The sequence below is a fragment of the Pleurodeles waltl genome, chromosome 12 (assembly GCF_031143425.1).
Source record: "Pleurodeles waltl isolate 20211129_DDA chromosome 12, aPleWal1.hap1.20221129, whole genome shotgun sequence".
Taxonomy (NCBI): Eukaryota; Metazoa; Chordata; class Amphibia; order Caudata; family Salamandridae; genus Pleurodeles; species Pleurodeles waltl.
Window position 1 is genome coordinate 36,160,220 of NC_090451.1, and position 19,723 is coordinate 36,179,942.

General features: G+C 47.1%; 1 protein-coding gene across 1 annotated transcript in view; it reads right to left on the bottom strand.

The window, feature by feature from the left end:
* Window positions 1-1,034: 1,034 nt before the first annotated feature.
* Window positions 1,035-19,723, bottom strand: part of YJEFN3 (YjeF N-terminal domain containing 3) — a 193,484-nt gene continuing 174,795 nt past the window's right edge. Inside the window, exon 6 of the mRNA XM_069216356.1 lies at window positions 1,035-3,435. Coding sequence (XP_069072457.1) covers window positions 3,236-3,435 — 200 coding nt within the window. The 3' untranslated portion in view covers window positions 1,035-3,235. The remainder of the gene's footprint in view (window positions 3,436-19,723) is intronic.

The following is a 19,723-nucleotide window of genomic DNA, read 5'->3' on the forward strand; positions in this document are numbered from 1 at the left end:
GCGTGCTGCAGTGGGTGTGCAGTGAATGTAGAGATTGGTTGTTGGTGTTGAGTGGTTTTCTCCTCTGTTTTGCGTTGTGTGGCTACAACCAGGCTTTGGCCTGAGTGATGTGGAGGGAGTGCATTAGTTGTCTCCTCATTGCATTGTGGTGGTGACCCCGATTATGTACGTGCTGGAGGAGGGACCATCCTTGAATAGTAAAGGAGGGAGGCCTGAGGTGTTCCTCATCTATGGGATGAGGGAAGGGTAGGGTGGTTGGACCACTGAGTGAGGTGGCACCTGCAGTGTACTCTGCGGGGAGGGACGGCCGGAGGGCTATCTTCTCTGAATGTGTTTGTACGAGAGTTGTTGTCTCCTCTTGTTGTGGTGCCCTCCTTTAGGTCTGTGTTGAGAGCTTTCTCATCTATCACAGTGTCATACTGGGGAGGAGAGAGTGCCTCACGTATAGAGTATTTGAACAACTCTACCAGGCTAAGTTGCTCAGTCGCGCCTACATTGTCTTCCAGTGTCTACCTCTTCAACAAACCTCACAACACGCTCCAAATGTAAATAAATAATCCACAAAAATTTATTTTATTTAAGGCAGAATCATCATCTCAGACAAACATCAGAGACATTCTGGCCCCAATCGGAACTACATCAGAGAGGTTTAGGGGTATGTGTCTCCCAAACCTCTCAATTCCCACACTTTGTCACTATGTAAAACGATGACTTTCACTTGGAGGAATATAGTTTGCTGGAGCACACGGTAAGAGTGGGTTTGGGAGATCTTCCTACGGGGAGGTATTTCATGGGTACAAAAGCACTAACTTAGATGTTATGGTGTGTACTGCCTGTATCCGCTTACCTCAACAGAAGTAAGATGGAATCGACCAATGAAATTAGTCATCTCCATAGATATGATCTCTACTTCCATTTCTGCACCATCCCTTCATGGTCACATGATTCTAAGTCACAATCTAGGAGAGTAAAGTTTTGATTACACATATCAGCCAAGTGGGAAACCTCTTGCCCCCTCATACAGTCTTCATATATTTGTTACAAAATGCTACATGTTTTTTAATTTGTTTTTTGGTTTTTCTTATCTACAACACGATTCATATATAATTGACACATTTGTTACAAATAAAATAAGCTTCTTGTACTACCACTGGGAATGTCCAGTTGCCCTCCGACACAGATCAGGAAACCCTTGGCACAGACATAGGACGTGTCACTCAGCCGGCCCACGTGTCTCTGAGCTCCAAAAGTCTCCCTCATCCTCCCAGATCCTGCGATTGATCACCAAATCCTCTATTCATCCTGAAAAATGAGTCTTCAAACCTCCACAAAATGAATGCAATGTTATCAGATCTCCCACAAAAGGAAACAAATTTCCAATACCAGAGATGGATACATCGGGGAACTAAATAATAATCTCTATAAAGCTTGGTCTCCCAGAAATACACTTTCAAACTGAACTAAAAAGAATGACTTCAGGCCTCTTAACCAATCTTAATACTTAAATAATATTTAGGTTGGTGGATCTTTTGTGGTCAAATGTGAAAACCTCCAACACCAAATTTAAATTATTATTGCATTCTGCGGGATCTTATAAATCTCTGTGGGCAGCTACGCTAAAATGGTTAGAAAGTTGACAAAAACATAAGACTGTCCCTAAAAGAAATCAGAGGTAAGACCTTTTGATTTACCAAAGAACTGAGAAACCATGCTTCTTGACAAGTAAAGAGAAATCCCTTGTTTTTGTTTTCACTTCCAAAACTTTCAGCTCTCGAATATTTATACCAGTATCAGCCGTAATACGAGATGGGCGTTAAAATCATGTGCAAAAGTCGCGCAGGGAAATACTGCTACCACTTGTTAATTTTATTCCTCCAGCCATTTTTTTGTTAAAGTTTGAATGTAATTTGTGTTGAACCTATAATAGGAAATACCTCACAAACACACAGAGGTACAGCAGCACGCGTAATTAGGCTGTATAGGTATGCACTGAAATGTTTTCAGATTTCTGAGCACTTTTAGTTAATGTGCATTGCAAACGTATTCCTACTAAAGGTTTTTTAATTTTACAACCTCTTAAATTCATCACAGTTTCTGTTGTTTTGAGTAAAAACATGGTGGATATAACATTCTCCAAAAGAATGATTTAAAAAAAAATAAGAGCAGAAAATACATTTTTAATAGGAGAAAACGTTTTTACAGGATTTCTTTTTTTTGTGTTAAACGTGTTTTACATTATCCAAAAGTGGCAAAATTCTCAACAATAAAGCGTTTCCAAGTTTGCTACTTTTGTAAAGCTAAGTCACTGCAAATATGATATCAAACACCTCTACTTTTGGTTCCTAAAGCATTTTTTATATCATTAATTTTAGGAGGTGTAAAGTATTTTAATTTCATCAATGTGAACGTGTTAGATAGTTTAGTTTCCGTTATTTTAGGCTAAGAAATAATTTTGCTTCCAAATTTTGAATATAAGACAACTAAAGTATATTTACTTTGAAAGTTTAGTGCAATTGAATATACGCATTGCCAGTTTTGTGCCAGGGTAGTAGTTATATTTCTGCATTTTGAACTTTGGATAAATTTTTATTTCAAGATTTCGGGCTCAGAATTAAAAAAATATATATGAATATTCTTATCCGGGGTGTTTTTCACTTATAACATTTGGAGTTCAGGGTGTTCACTTCACTTTAAAGCAACTAGATTATCACACACCACCTGGGCAGTTCTATTTCTTCAATATTTTCAAGGAAATTGAATACTTTAAGCTGACATGGGAATTTCCTTCACAATTTTGGGTGATGTAGATTTTTTACTTTCAGAGTATTTATTTGCTAGGGGAGATTTTTTTACTGCTCCGATTTTCGACGGGGAACATTTTTTCCCAACATGTTTGGGTGAGGAGGTTTTCTTCCTTCAATTTTGGAATTTTTTGTACTTTTTTTAAACTTTGGAAGTATTGTGTGTACACAATTTTTGAAATTGTGGGATTAATCTTGTTATTGTTTAAGGTACGGAAGATTTCGACCTCAAAAAACAATCTCCATCTGCACGTGCCTCATGTTTCCATGCAAAGCAGCTGAATATTCTTAAGTGCTCCCTTGTCCGCAGTAGTACACGTTTCGCTTCCCATTTGAAAAAACTACAAAATGCTTAAATTTAGTCTTTTTTATGTTGTTGAAAAAAGACTTCTTATGTTTCACGTCTGTATATTTTGATTTCTCAACCCCTCGTCTTAGAGCGGTATTACACACTCTGCCCCCGGGTACTCTGGAAGGTTCAGCTCAAACTTCTTCTGCAGGTCATAGGGGAGGAAGCGGCCCGCCAGGAAATGGTGTTTGCCCTGGAAACGCGTGGCGCACTTCTTTGGGGCGGCCAAGGAGATGAGAACTTCCGGGTTGATGCCATCTGAGTTTCCAGCTTCCGCATCCCACCCTGTAGTGATGAAGAAAAGTGGGTTGGGATAAGTAATGTGTGTGCTCACTTCCCTACACCAAAATATAACAAGCATTTGCAATGCAATGGGTCTCGCATTTGCTCGACTTATAGCTATTAGCGTTGTAAAGTCCTAACCGGACTTTTATTGCGTTATAAAATGAAAATGAAAAGTAATACAGTTTTACCAAAGTGACCCGATTTAAAGCGCCACACCATGAGCGTGAAGGAGCGCACACAATGAAACAGAAGTTTGTTCGCAGACAAATGTATCAGCAAATGTGCAGCGAGATCGTGCAGCGTAGGAAATAAAAAGAAAAAGTAGTCCAGAAACCATGCTGAAAACAAGGAGCCTCATATGTTTTCAGTAGTTGGTCAGTGGGCTCCAGAAGGGCTAAACACTGGAAAAGGCATGACGTATGCATTCCATTCACAAATAAAATCAAACGATTTTTAAAAGGCAAGCCCACAAACCAACGAAACTGATGGGTGTGCGGTGGGTGTGGTTAAAAGCCCACAGAGAGATTACAGCAGGCCAGAGCCTTTGCGCGATCGGCCCTAAACCTGGATCAGCTATATGCCCTTGGAAAGGGCCAGGCCTGACAACTCAAAGGGCTGTGTCAGGCAGGATTTTGGCACCTTGTAAGAGCTAGTTATGGTCACAGAATACAATAACTGACAGTGAGGTAGCATACATGCCAATACAACCGGTTCAGGTGGGAGACGCCCGATTTTTCTAACCAAAAATGGTTTTAGGCGTGATTGAGATCTTGGCGGATGAGTTACTCTGTCACAGCGGTGACGGATGTCCTGTCTGACGAAATCTAGATCCCATAGGATATAATGGGGTTTAGATTTCGGTGGACAGGATATCTGTCACTGTTGTGGTGGAGTAACTCGTCCGCCAATATCTCAATCAGGCCCTTAATTTTGGTTGCCTCCCGCCTGAAATTGCCCCTCCTTCAATAGAAGTCAGTAGGAGAAATACATTCTCCCAATTCGTTTTTTTTTTTTTTTTTTACGTCTCCCACTTTCTTTTTCTAAAATGTTGGCATGTATGGTGTAGATCAACGTAAAGAACAAACAGTTCTGTGGGTTTCACTTAAAAATCATCATGAGGTAAAAAACACCTATCAATATTTGATCATCACACTATTACAACTTTATTGTTGTATGCAAAAGCTGCTAAATGATATCTCAATAATAAGGCGCAGGCAGCGTGGTGCTCATAGGCGCGAAAGCGCAATGATTCATATATGATACACACGTACGCCATCATTAGCATCCATGATTCAAAACAGAACAGTCCAGAATAAATACTGATCCAGAATGCCAAAATTCGGTGAATAATCCCCACGCCACTGTCGACGTTTCGACCCACATGTTTGATACAGTGGGTCTCCTTAGGATAAAAAGACCATCTGACCCAAGCATCTTTCAGTCGTGTCTCTTGTATGTGGCCCTCGTTTGATTTCAACCATACTCCTGTCTGATGGTGGGCTTCATAAACCTCACCGGCTGTACCAATTACATTGGAAAGGGGGGGGGGGGCAGCCCATCGCGCCCACTCGTATCGAGGATCGGAGTCCTAGTCCTGGTGTAGATCAGGCGTGAGGTGCCCTGGTTCTAATGTGGGAAGAACAGAAATTGTACACGGTGCTTAATTTGTAAAAAATAGTAATAGTAATTAGCGCAGGAACTCAGAGGGTTTATTTTGTTTAAGAAACCGACCTCTGACCCTGCCGGATGCTAGTGTTGCTGAATACAAAGGCTAAGGAGTCTTAGTTCCACCTAATGGCTGTTTCTTTCACCACCCTACCGGTTCTTTACCTTACCTTTACTTATAATATTTTCCACCTCTTTCTTCCACCTCCTACACTTCCTGTCTCTTTATCTCATGAATACTGAGGCTGCCTGGTCTTGGAACCATCTCATGCCTCTTTCCTCCGCCCCTACGCTTCCTTTCTCTTTCTTTATCTCATGAATACCGAGGCTGCCTGGTCTTGATTCCACCTTGTACCTCTTTCTCCGATCCCCTACATTTCCCGTCTCTTTATTTCTTGACACCCAAGGCTGCCTGGTCTCGATTCTGCTGCTGCCCAAGTTATTCCACTCCTGTGAGGGAACCTTGCACTGATTCTCCACAAGCTATTTCTGTCACTGTGACGGAAGCTTGCACTGCTGCTGAACAAGCGATTCCTGCCACTGTGAGGGAAGCTTGCACTGCTGCTGAACAAGCGATTCCTGCCACTGTGAGGGAAGCTTGCACTGCTGCTGAACAAGCGATTCCTGCCACTGTGAGGGAAGCTTGCACTGCTGCTGAACAAGCGATTCCTGCCACTGTGAGGGAAGCTTGCATTGCTGCTGAACAAGCGATTCCTGCCACTGTGAGGGAAGCTTGCACTGCTGTTGCACAGGCTTTATATATCCTATCACTGTGAGGGAAGCTTGCACTGCTGCTGTACAAGCTATTTCTGTCCTGTGGTTGAAGCTTGCACTGCTATTGCCCAAGCTATACATGTCCTATCACTGTGAGGGAAGCTTGCACTGCTGCTGTGCAAGCGAATCCTGTCCTCTGATGGAAGCTTACACTGCTGCTGCACAAGCTATTCCTGTCCTAGGATGGAAGCTTGCACTGCTACTGCACAAGCTATTCCTGGCCTGTGGGGGAAGCTTGCACTGCTGCTGCACAAGCTGTTCCTGTCACTGTGAGAGAAGCTTGCACTGCTGCTCTACAAGCTGTTCCTGGCCTGTGATGGAAGCGTGCACTGCTGCACACAAGCTATTCCTGTCCTGTGATGGAAGCTCGCACTCCTGCTGCACAAGCTGCACCTGTCCTGTGGTGGAAGCTTGCCCTGCTGCTCAACAAGCGATACATGTCCTGTGATGAAAGCTTGCACTCCTGCTGCACAAGCTATTCCTTGTCTGTGGTGGAAGCTTGCACTGCTGCTGCAAATCAATTCCTGTCCTGTGGTGGAAGCTTGCACTGCTAGAGCACAAGCTATTCCTGGCCAGAAATGGAAGCTTGAACTCCTGCTGCACAAGCTATACATGTCCTGTGTTGGGAGCTTGCACTGCTGATGCACAAGCTATTCCCGTCCTGTTATAGAAGCTTGCACTCCTGTTGCACAAGCTATTCCTGGCCTGAGATGGAAGCTTGCACTTCTGCTGCACAAGCTGCACCTGTCCTGTGGTGGAAGCATGCCCTGCTGCTCAACAAGCTATTCCCCTCCTGAGAGGGATGGAAGCTTGCAGTCCTGCTGCACAAGCTATTCCTTGCCTGTGGTGGAAGCTTGCACTCCTGCTGCACAAGCTATTCCTTGCCAGTAGTGGAAGCTTGCACTCCTGCTGCACAAGCTATTCCCCTCCTGAGAGGGATGGAAGCTTGCACTCCTGCTGCACAAGCTATTCCTTGCCAGTAGTGGAAGCTTGCACTCCTGCTGCACAAGGTATTCCTGTCTTGTGGTGGAAGCTTGCACTGCTGCTGCACAAGCTAAACATGTCCTGTGATGAAAGTCTGCACTGCTGATGCACAAGCTATTCCTGTCCTGAGGGGGTTGGACGCTTGCACTGCTGCTGCACCAGCTACGTCTGTCCTGTGATGGAAGCTTGCACTGCTGCTGCACAAGCTGTACCTGTCCTGTGCTGTGCTGGAAGCTTGTCCTGCTGTTCAACAAGCTATTCCCGTCCTGAGAGGGATGGAAGATTGCACTGCTGCTCTACAAATTATTCCTGGCCTGTGATGAAAGTGTGCACTGCTGCTTACAAGCTATTCCTGTCCTGTGATGGAAGTGTGCACTGCTGCTTACAAGCTATTCCTGTCCTGTGATGGAAGTGTGCACTGCTGCTCTACAAATTATTCCTGGCCTGTGATGGAAGTGTGCACTGCTGCTTACAAGCTATTCCTGTCCTGTGATGGAAGTGTGCACTGCTGCTTACAAGCTATTCCTGTATGGTGTGGGAAGCCTACACTGCTGCTCTACATGCTGTTCCTGGCCAGTGACGGAAGCTTGCACTCCTGCTGCACAAGCTATTCCTGGCCTGTGATGGAAGCTTGCACTGCTGCTTACAAGCTATTCCTGGCCTGTGAGGGAAGCTTGCACTGCTGGTGTACAAGCTATTCCTGTCCTGTGATGGAAGCATGCACTAGTGCTGTATAAGCCATTCCTGTCCTGGGAGGGAAGCTTGCACTGCTGCCCTACAAGCTATTCCTGTCCTCTGAGGGAAGCCTGCAGTGCTGCTGCCCAAGCTATACACGACCTGTCGCTGTGATGGAAGCTTGCACTGCTGCTGCACAAGCTATTCCTGGCCTGTGATGGAAGCTTGCACTGCTGCTGCACAAGCTATTCCTGTCCTGTGATGGAAGTGTGCACTGCTGCACAAGCTATTCCTGGCCTGTGATGGAAGTGTGCACTGCTGCTTACAAGCTATTCCTGGCCTCTGATGGAAGTGTGCACTGCTGCTTACAAGCTATTCCTAGCCTGTGATGGAAGTGTGCACTGCTGCACAAGCTATTCCTGGCCTCTGATGGAAGTGTGCACTGCTGCTTACAAGCTATTCCTGGCCTGTGATGGAAGCGTGCACTGCTGGCTCTACAAGCTATTCCTGTCCTCTGAGGGAAGCCTGCAGTGCTGCTGCCCAACCTATACACGACCTGTCACTGTGAGGGAAGCTTGCACTTCTGCTGCACAAGGTATTCCTGTCCTGTGATGAAAGCTTGCACTGCTGCTGCCCAAGGTATACATGTCCTGTCACTGTGAGGGAAGCCTGCACTGCTGCTGTGCAAGCTATTCCTGTCCTGTGATGCACGCTTGCACTCCTGCTGCACAAGCTATTCCTGTCCTGTGCCAGAAGCTTGCACTGTTGCTGCACTCGCTATACATGTCCTGTGATGGAAGCTTGCACTGTTGCTGCACTCCCTATACATGTCCTGTGATGAAGTCTGCACTGCTGCTGTACAAGCTATTCCTGTCCTGTGACGGAAGTTTGCACGGATGCCGCGCAAGCTATACATGTTCTGTTTGAGAAGCTTGCACTGCTGCTTTACAAGCTATTCCTGGCCTGTGATGGAAGCTTGCACTGCTGCTGTACAAGCTATACATGTCCTGTCACTGTGATGGAAGCTTGCACTGCTGCTGTACAAGCTATTCCTGTCCTGGTAAGGAAGCTTGCACTGCTGCTGCACAAGCTATTCCTGTCCTAAGAGGGAAGCTTGCACTGCTGGTGTACAAGCTATTCCTGGCCTGTGAGGGAAGCTTGCACTGCTGGTGTACAAGCTATTCCTGGCCTGTGATGGAAGCATGTACTGGTGCTGTATAAGCTGTTCCTGTCCTGTAAGGGAAGCTTGCACTGCTGCTGTACAAGCTATTCCTGTCCTGTGATGGAAGCATGTACTGCTGCTGTACAAGCTATTCCTGGCCTGTGAGGGAAGATTGCACTGCTGGTGTACAAGCTATTCCTGTCCTGTGATGGAAGCGTGCACTGGTGCTGTATAAGCTATTCCTGTCCTGTGAGGGAAGCTTGCACTGCTGTTCTACAAGCTATTCCTGGCCTGTGATGGAAGTGTGCACTGGTGCTGTATAAGCTATTCCTGTCCTGTGAGGGAACCTTGCACCTCTGCTCTACAGCTGTTCCTGGCCTGTGACGGAAGCTTGAACTCCTGCTGCACATTCTATTCCTGGCCTGTGATGGAAGCTTGCACTGCTGTTCTACAAGCTATTCCTGGCCTGTGATGGAAGCTTGCACTGCTGTTCTACAAGCTATTCCTGGCCTGTGATGGAAGCTTGCACTGCCTCTGCACAAGCTATTCCTGGCCTGTCATGGAAGCATGCACTGCTGCTCTACATGCTATTCCTGTCCTCTGAGGGAAGCTTGCAGTGCTGCTGCCCAGGCTATACACGACCTGTCACTGTAAGGGAAGCTTGCACTTCTGCTGCACAAGCTATTCCTGTCCTGTGATGAAAGCTTGCACTGCTGCTGCCCAATGTGTACATGTCCTGTCAGTGTGAGGGAAGCCTGCACTGCTACTGTACAAACTATTCCTTTCCTGGAAGCTTGCACTGCTGCAGCCCAAGCTATTCCTGTCCTGGTATGGAAGCTTGCACTGCTGCTGTACAAGCTATACATGTCCTGTCACTGTGAGGGAAGCTTGCATTGCTGCTGTACAAGCTATTCCTGCCACTGTGAGGGAAGCTTGCACTGCTGCTGCTGCACAAGCTATTCCTGCCACTGTGAGGGAAGCTTGTACTGCTGCTGTACAAGCTATTCCTGCCACTGTAAGGGAAGCTTGCACTGCTATTCCTGCCACTGTAAGGGAAGCTTGCACTGCTGCTGTACAAGCTATTCCTGCCACTGTGATGGAAGCTTGCACTGCTGCTGTGTAAGCTATTCCTGGCCTGTGGTGGAAACTTGCACTGCTGCTGCCAAAGCTATACCAGGCCTCTGATGAAAGCTTACACTGCTGTTCTACAAGCTATTCCTGGCCTGTGATGAAGTCTGCACTGCTGCTGTACAAGCTATTCCTGTCCTGTGACGGAAGTTTGCATGGATGCCGCACAAGCTATGCATGTTCTGTTAGAGAAGCTTGCACTGCTGCTTTACAAGCTATTCCTGTCCTGGTATGGAAGCTTGCACTGCTGCTGCACAAGCTATACATGTCCTGTGATGGAAGCTTGCACTGCTGCTGCACAAGCTATTCCTGTCCTGTGATGGAAGCTTGCACTGCTGCTTTACAAGCTATTCCTGTCCTGTGTGGGAAGCTTGCAGTGCTGCTTTACAAGCTATTCCTGTCCTGTGTGGGAAGCTTGCACTGCTGCCAAAGCCATACCTACCCTGAGAGGGATGGACTCTTGAATTGCTTCTGTCTTGCTCTGCTACTCTGAAGGAGAGAAGATTGCATTGTTTTTGCTGTTGTATTCCATCTTTTCTTGATGAGGTGAAAGATTGTACTGCTGGTGACCTCCTGGCTCCACTCTTTTGCAGTGCTTAATTTGTAAAAGAAACAGTGCCGGTGCCCAGAGCTCTGCTTAGAAGCATGTGACCCGTGCAACTGAATGTCAGTGCAACAAATACCAAGGATAGTCTGGATTTCGCTTCACGCCTCTTTCATCCACTGCCAGACACTCCCTGCCCCTCCATCTCACTCTTGCAGGTCCCTGCTCTCCCTTTGATACATTTCTTCCATCTTTCTCTTACTGTGTCTTTCCGCTTTGTGTTTTTTGTCTCTGTGTAAAAGTCTGAAGCGCAATATAAGTACCTGTCCCCAAAGATTAGTGCCGGTGGCCCCCACCAGCAACCACTGGCTCAAATTAGGCAATGCTCCTATGTAATTGTGCCTCACCCGTGCCCACTGCCTCTGTCCTATGCCATCCCTATTGTGCTTAGTCCTTTCTCTCTGTCCAGTTGGCCATCTGTGCGCCAAATAGCTCCTTACTGTGCACTGTTCAGCTTTGCAGACATTGCCTGTCACTGACTCCTCCCCACAGCCTCTCACAGCATCCTTTGAGGTGGGAAGCTTGCAGTACTTCTGGCCTGCTGCTCCTGTTCTGCTGGAAAGAGAAGTTTGCATTCCTCCTGCCCTTCAGAACCGATCTTCTGTGTTTTACGTGTTCTACTTCTAAAGAAAACTCACAGTGCTGCTGTTGTGTTGCTCCTGTTCTATGAGTGAAGAAATATGAGTCTACTTGTTCCCATTCTGCAACTGTTCTCTGGGTGAAGGACGCTTGCACTGCTCACGCGAATGCTACATCTGTTCTGTGGTGTGGGAAGCTTGCGCCACTGATGGAGTTTTGTACCCATCCTGCCAGAGTAGAAAGCTGGCACTGTGCAATGAACAGCTGTGCCTGAGCTGTGAGGGAGGGAGGCTTGCACCACTGATGGAGTTTTATACCCAACCTACCAGAGTAGAAAGCTGGCACTGTACGCTGAACAGCTGTGCCTGATCTGTGAGGGAGGGAGGCTTGCACCACTGATGGAGTTTTGAACCCATCCTGCCAGAGTAGAAAGCTGGCACTGTACAATGAACAGCTGTGCCTGATCTGTGAGGGAGGGAGGCTTGCACCACTGATGGAGTTTTATACCCAACCTACCAGAGTAGAAAGCTGGCACTGTACGCTGAACAGCTGTGCCTGATCTGTGAGGGAGGGAGGCTTGCACCACTGATGGAGTTTTATACCCAACCTACCAGGGTAAAAAGCTGGCACTGTACGCTGAACAGCTGTGCCTGATCTGGGAGGGAGGGAAGCTTGCAACACTGATTGAGTTTTATACCCAACCTACCAGAGTAGAAAGCTGGCACTGTATGCTGAACAGCTGTGCCTGATCTGTGAGGAAGGGAAGCTTGCACCACTATTGGAGTTTCATACCCAACCTACCAGAGTAGAAAGCTGGCACTGTATGCTGAACAGCTGTGCCTGATCTGGGAGGGAGGGAAGCTTGCAACACTGATTGAGTTTTATACCCAACCTACCAGAGTAGAAAGCTGGCACTGTATGCTGAACAGCTGTGCCTGATCTGTGAGGGAGGGAGGCTTGCACCACTGATGGAGTTTTATACCCAACCTACCAGGGTAGAAAGCTGGCACTGTACGCTGAACAGCTGTGCCTGATCTGTGAGGGAGGGAAGCTTGTATCGTTACCTTGCTTTACTTGTTCTGTGAGAGGAAGAAGCTCGCATTCCTGTGTCTGCGCTGCACCTTTTCTGTGTCAGATGATCTTTTGCTTCTGTGTTGAACCTGTTCTAAGTCTGTGCGCTGACTGTACAGCTCCTATTGTCATGTATCTGTTCCATGAGCGAAGGAAGCTTGCACCCCAGCCATGCTTTACTTGTTCTATGAGAGGATGAAACTTGCTTTCCTGTGACTGTGCTGTACCTCTTCTGTGTCAGATGGATCCTTTGCTTGTGTTGAACCTGTTCTATCTGAGCGCCGACTGTATGGCTGCTATTGTTCTGTATCTGTTCTGTCAGTAAAGGAAGCTTGCGGCACTGCCATGCTATACTTGTTCTGTGAGAGGAGGAAGCTTGCATTCCTGTGACTGTGCTGTAACTCTTCTGTGCCAGACGATCATTTGCTTCTGTGTTAAATCTGTTCTATGTCTGAGCGCCGACTGTATGGCCACTATTGTCCTGTATCTGTTCTGTCAGAAAAGGAAGCTTGCGGCACTGCCATGCTTTACTTGTTCTGTGAGAGGAGGAAGTTTGCATTCCTGTGGCTGTGCTGTAACTCTCCTATGTCAGATGATCCTTTGCTTCTGTGTTGAACTTGTTCTATCTGAGCGCCGACTGTATGGCTACTATTGTCCTGTATCTGTTCTGTCAGCAAAGGAAGCTTTCACCACTGTCATGCTTTGCTTGTTCTGTGAGAGGAGGAAGTTTGCATTACTGGGACTGTGCTGTAACTCTTCTATGTCAGACAATCCTTTGCTTCTGTGTTGAACCTCTTCTATCTGAGAGCCGACTGTATGGCTACTATTGTCCTGAATCTGTTCTATCAGCAAAGGAAGCTTGCACCACTGTCATGCTTTTCTTGTTCTGTGAGAGGAGGAAGTTTGCATTCCTGTGATTGTGCTGTAACTCTTCTGTGCCAGACGATCCTTTGCTTCTGTGTTAAATCTGTTCTATGTCTGAGCGCCGACTGTATGGCCACTATTGTCCTGTATATGGTCCATGAGCGAAGGAAGCTTGCACTGCTGCTTTCCATGATGAACCTGTGTTGTCTCTTAGCAAAGTTTAGTAAAAAAACTTTTCAAAACGATTGGCTGCCTCAGTGCTGGCGTCTAGTTGACGCACACACCTGGCAGGAAAGGTTCAGTGGAGTCCCACTCCCCAGTCGTGGGTGAGAAAGACATGACCATGTGGTACTAGGCTGCAGGCCACTGAGTAGGGATGCGCCCGACGCACTTTCATGCCGCCCCTTACGAGGTAGGAAGTAACATGTTCACCATTGTGAGGTCTAATGTGTGCCCTGATCCTAAGCAAAAGCAACAAGCTCTCGTCTGTGTCCACAACATTGTGATTCATTCACCGAAGAGACTTCTGGTCACATATTGCACCAAGGTACGCATACACAGGGAAGTATAGACTTACTATTCGTTACTCAGTGTCTCCCTATTCGTTACTCTGTGTCTCCCATATTTATTATTCTGTATTTACCTATTCGTTATTTGGTATCTACCTATTCGTTACCCAGTAGCTACCTATTCATTACTCGGTGTCTCCCTATTCATTACTCAGTGTCTCCCTATTCATTACTCAGTGTCTCCCATATTTATTACTCTGTATTGACCTATTCATTATTCGGTATTCACGTATTTGATACTGTGTATCGTCCTATTCGTTACTCTGTGTCTCCCTATTCCTTGCTCAGTATCTACCTATTTGTTACTCACTATTTACCTATTCATTAATCGGTGTCTCCCTAATCGTTACTCGGTGTCTCCCATATTCATAACTCTGTATTTACGTATTCATTACTCTGTATCGCCCTATTTGTTACTCAGTATTTTCCTCATTTGTTACTCGGTATCTACTTATTCATTACTAAATGTCTCCCTATTTGTTACTCAGTGTCTCCCCATTCCTTACTCAGTATCTACCTATTTGTTACTCTGTATTTACCTATTCATTACTCAGTGTCTCCCTATTCATTACTATTTATTACTCAGTATCTACCTTTTCATTACTCAGTTTTTACCTATTTGTTACTCAGTATCTAGCTATTCGTTACTCAGTTTCTACCTATTCTTTACTCATTATTTACCTATTCATTACTCAATGTCTCTCTATTCTTTACTTGGTATCTACCTATTCGTTACTCAGTGTCTCCCTATTCGTTACCCGGTGTCTCCCTATTTGTTACTATTTGTTACTCAGTATTAACCTATTAATTACTCTGTATCTACCTATTTGTTACTCGGTATCTACCTATTCATTACTCTGTGTCTCCCTAATCATTACTTGGTGTCTCCCTATTTGTTACTATTTGTTACTCAGTATATACCTATGAATTACTCAGTATCTACCTATTTGTAACTCAGTATCTACTTATTGATTACTCAGTATTTACCTATTTGTTACTCCGTATCTACCTATTTGTTACTCTCTATCTACCTATTTGTTACTCCATATCTACCTATTCGTTACTAGGTGTCTACCTATTCGTTACTCAGTATTTACCTATTCGTTACTCTGTCTCTCTCCATTCGTTACTCGGTATCTACCTATTTATTACACAGTATTTTCCTATTTGTTACTGAGTATCTACCTATTCGTTACTCAGTGTCTACCTATTTGTTACCCAGTATCTACCTATTCATTACACAGTATTTTCCTATTTGTTACTGAGTATCTACCTATTCGTTACTAGGAATCCACCGATTTGTTACTCAGTATCTACCTATTACTCAGTATCTACCTAGTAATTCCTCAGTATCTACCTATTTGTTACTCAGTATCTACCTATTCATTACTCAGTATTTACCTATTTGTTATTCAGTATCTACCTATTCATTACTCAGTATCTACCTATTTGTTACTCAGTATCTACCTATTCGTTACTCAGCATTTACCTATTCATTATTCTGTCTCCATTCGTTACTCGGTATCTACCCATTCGTTACTCAGTGTCTCCCTATTCATTACTTGGTGTCTCCCTATTCGTTCCTTGGTGTCTCGCTATTCGTTACTATTTGTTACTCAGTATCTACCTATTAATTACTCAGTATCTACCTATTTGTTACTCAATGTCTACCTATTTGTTACTCAGTATCTACCTATTCATTACACAGTATTTTCCTGTTTGTTACTGAGTATCTACCTATTCGTTACTAGGAATCCCCCATTTGTTACTCAGTATCTACCTATTAATTACTCAGTATCTACCTAGTAATTACTCAGTACCTACCTATTTGTTACTCAGTATCTACCTGTTCATTACTCAGTATTTACCTATTTGTTATTCAGTATCTACCTATTCGTCACTCAGTATCTACCTATTCGTTACTCAATATTTACCTCTTCATTACTCGATGTCTCTCTATTCTTTACTTGGTACCTACCTATTCATTACTCAGTGTCTCCCTATTTGTTACTCGGTGTCTCCCTATTCGTTACTATTTGTTACTCAGTATCTATCTATTAATGACTCATTATCTACCTAATTGTTACTCGGTATCTACGTGTTCGATACTTGGTGTATCCCTATTTATTACTTGGTGTCTCACTATTTGTTACTATTTGTTACTCAGTACCTACATATTTGTTACTCAGTACGTACCTATTAATTACTCAATGTCTACCTATTCGTTACTCAGTATCTACCTATTCATTACACAGTATTTTCACATTTGTTACTGGGTATCTACCTATTCGTTACTAGGAGTGCGCCTATTTGTTAGTCATTATCTACCTATTAATTACTCAGTAGCTACGTAGTAAATACTCAATATCTACCAATTTGTTACTCAGTATCTACCTATTCATTACTCAGTATTTACCTATTTGTTATTCAGTATCGTTATTCAGTATCTACCTATATGTTACTCAATATTTACCTCTCCATTACTCGATGTCTCCCTGTTCGTTAATCGGTACCTACCCATTCGTTACTCAGTGTCTCCCTATTCGTTACTATTTGTTACTCAGTATCTATCTATTAATTACTCAGTATCTACCTATCCGTTACTCAGAGTCTACCTATTTGTTACTTGGTGTCTCCCTATTTGTTACTCTGTGTCTTACTATTTGTTACTATCTGTTGCTCAGTATCTACCTATTAATTACTCAATATCTACCTATTAATTACTCAATATCTACCTATTCATTACTCAATGTTTAACTATTCGTTACACAGTATTTACCTATTACTCAATATATCTATATTAGTTACTTGGTGTCCCCCTATTCGTTACTTGGTGTCCCCCTATTCGTTACTTGGTGTCCCCCTATTCGTTACTTGGTGTCCCCCTATTCGTTACTCAGTGTCTAGCTATTCGTTACTCAGTGTCTCCTTATTCATTACTCAGTGTCTCCCTATTTGTTACTATTTGTTACTCAGTATCTACCTATTCATTACTCAGTACCTACGTACCTTGACGATATAGCTGTAGTTGGTATTGTTGGGCTGACAGTATTGCCGGTCAGTATTCTCACTCGAAATTGTGACATGCATCCCTGCGTGTTACGTCATCGCTTTCACCAGACCTCCTGGCTTCAGTTTCTTACCTCAGCTGAGTAAAGTAATCCTGGAGTTCCTGGTTCAGCCCCAGTCTGCGAAAGTAGCTGAACGTCCTGGTGTGTTGGAAAACTTTATATATCTCACATGGATCTGTTGAGGATGGGGGGGGCTGTGAATCAGAAACCTTGGGACCCTGATAACACCAAACCTGACCACATCTTAAAAGAACGCACAGCCACCCACGGGAGCGGGCAGGACAGGTGGGTGCCCCCCGAAACCAGACCCGCACAGGGGCCCCTGGACACCTCCGAGAAGCGTCTCCAGGGCTGCCCAGTCGCAGTTTCTTTCTGCTGGACAGATGGCTTTTCAGACATCACACGATCGACTGCTGTGAACCAATAGACGTCCTCAGGCGCCAGAAACCAGTTCCAAGACGCAACTGGAAGCAGCTGGAATGTTCGCTATGAGGCTTCAGCTGATGTCCAAGCCCTGAGCTGGGCCCAGTGGCCGCCATTTGCAGTTGGTCACCTGGGCTTTGTAACGTGACCGGGGCTCCAGATAACTTTCTAAAAGTTTCTGGCCGCTGGGTCAGGGGCCTCCGTCCACTCGCGTTGCGCTCTCGGGGCCCTGGTCTGTTTCCTGCTCCTGGTGGACTCTCCTTCCTTGCAGATGCGGCCAAACGGCGCAGCAGACGGGGCCGGCAGAGCGCGCCCGGTGCCCATGACCTCACGTCTGCGCCTTCTGGGGAGCCCTCCAGCCATTCATGAGCGGGCCTGAGAGAGCTAGACGGGGCTACAGAGGGGCTGGTGGGCCTAGACTGCCTGGCGGAACAGGGAGGGGTCTGGCAGGGTTGGAGCGGCTAATGGGCGTAGAAGGGGGCTTGCACACCAGCGAGTGGGCTAGTGGCCTAGATTGGCGCTGGGGACCAGGCAGGGGGGTTGGAAGGCTACAAACGGGCTAATGGAGCTAGCTTTCCAGCCCTAGGCTTGTGCAACCTAGACGGGGCTGGGGACCCGGGAGTTGCCACTGAGCCTAGACGGGGCTGATGGCTACAGAGAGGCTAGCAGGCCTAGACTGGGGCTGATGGGCTACAGAGAGGCTAGCAGGCCTAGACGGTGCTGATGGGCTACAGAGAGGCTAGCAGGCCTAGACTGGGGCTGATGGGCTACAGAGAGGCTAGCAGGCCTAGACGGGGCTGATGGCTACAGAGAGGCTAGCAGGCCTAGACAGGCCTGATGGGCTACAGAGAGGCTAGCAGGCCTAGACTGGGGCTGATGGGCTACAGAGAGGCTAGCAGGCCTAGACGGGGCTGATGGCTACAGAGAGGCTAGCAGGCCTAGACTGGGGCTGATGGGCTACAGAGAGGCTAGCAGGTCTAGACTGGGGCTGATGGCTACAGAGAGGCTAGCAGGCCTAGACTGGGGCTGATGGGCTACAGAGAGGCTAGCAGGCCTAGACGGTGCTGATGGGCTACAGAGAGGCTAGCAGGCCTAGACGGGGCTGATGGGCTACAGAGAGGCTAGCAGGCCTAGACGGGGCTGATGGCTACAGAGAGGCTAGCAGGCCTAGAGGGGGCTGATGGGCTACAGAGAGGCTAGCAGGCCTAGACGGGGCTGATGGGCTACAGAGAGGCTAGCAGGCCTAGACTGGGGCTGATGGGCTACAGAGAGGCTAGCAGGCCTAGACTGGGGCTGATGGGCTACAGAGAGGCTAGCAGGCCTAGACTGATGGGCTACAGAGAGGCTAGCAGGTCTAGACTGGGGCTGATGGGCTACAGAGAGGCTAGCAGGCCTAGACGGGGCTGATGGCTACAGAGAGGCTAGCAGGCCTAGACGGGGCTGATGGGCTACAGAGAGGCTAGCAGGCCTAGACGGGGCTGATGGGCTACAGAGAGGCTAGCAGGCCTAGACGGGGCTGATGGGCTACAGAGAGGCTAGCAGGCCTAGACTGGGGCTGATGGGCTACAGAGAGGCTAGCAGGCCTAGACGGGGCTGATGGGCTACAGAGAGGCTAGCAGGCCTAGACGGGGCTGATGGGCTACAGAGAGGCTAGCAGGCCTAGACTGGGGCTGATGGGCTACAGAGAGGCTAGCAGGCCTAGACTGGGGCTGATGGGCTACAGAGAGGCTAGCAGGCCTAGACGGGGCTGATGGCTACAGAGAGGCTAGCAGGCCTAGACTGGGGCTGATGGGCTACAGAGAGGCTAGCAGGTCTAGACTGGGGCTGATGGCTACAGAGAGGCTAGCAGGCCTAGACTGGGGCTGATGGGCTACAGAGAGGCTAGCAGGCCTAGACGGTGCTGATGGGCTACAGAGAGGCTAGCAGGCCTAGACGGGGCTGATGGGCTACAGAGAGGCTAGCAGGCCTAGACGGTGCTGATGGGCTACAGAGAGGCTAGCAGGCCTAGACGGGGCTGATGGGCTACAGAGAGGCTAGCAGGCCTAGACGGGGCTGATGGCTACAGAGAGGCTAGCAGGCCTAGAGGGGGCTGATGGGCTACAGAGAGGCTAGCAGGCCTAGACGGGGCTGATGGGTTACAGAGAGGCTAGCAGGCCTAGACTGGGGCTGATGGGCTACAGAGAGGCTAGCAGGCCTAGACTGGGGCTGATGGGCTACAGAGAGGCTAGCAGGCCTAGACTGGGGCTGATGGGCTACAGAGAGGCTAGCAGGCCTAGACTGATGGGCTACAGAGAGGCTAGCAGGCCTAGACTGGGGCTGATGGCTACAGAGAGGCTAGCAGGCCTAGACTGGGGCTGATGGGCTACAGAGAGGCTAGCAGGCCTAGACTGGGGCTGATGGGCTACAGAGAGGCTAGCAGGTCTAGACTGGGGCTGATGGGCTACAGAGAGGCTAGCAGGCCTAGACGGAGCTGATGGCTACAGAGAGGCTAACAGGCCTAGACGGGGCTGATGGCTACAGAGAGGCTAGCAGGCCTAGACTGGGGCTGATGGCTACAGAGAGGCTAGCAGGCCTAGACTGGGGCTGATGGGCTACAGAGAGGCTAGCAGGTCTAGACTGGGGCTGATGGGCTACAGAGAGGCTAGCAGGCCTAGACGGGGCTGATGGCTACAGAGAGGCTAGCAGGCCTAGACTGGGGCTGATGGGCTACAGAGAGGCT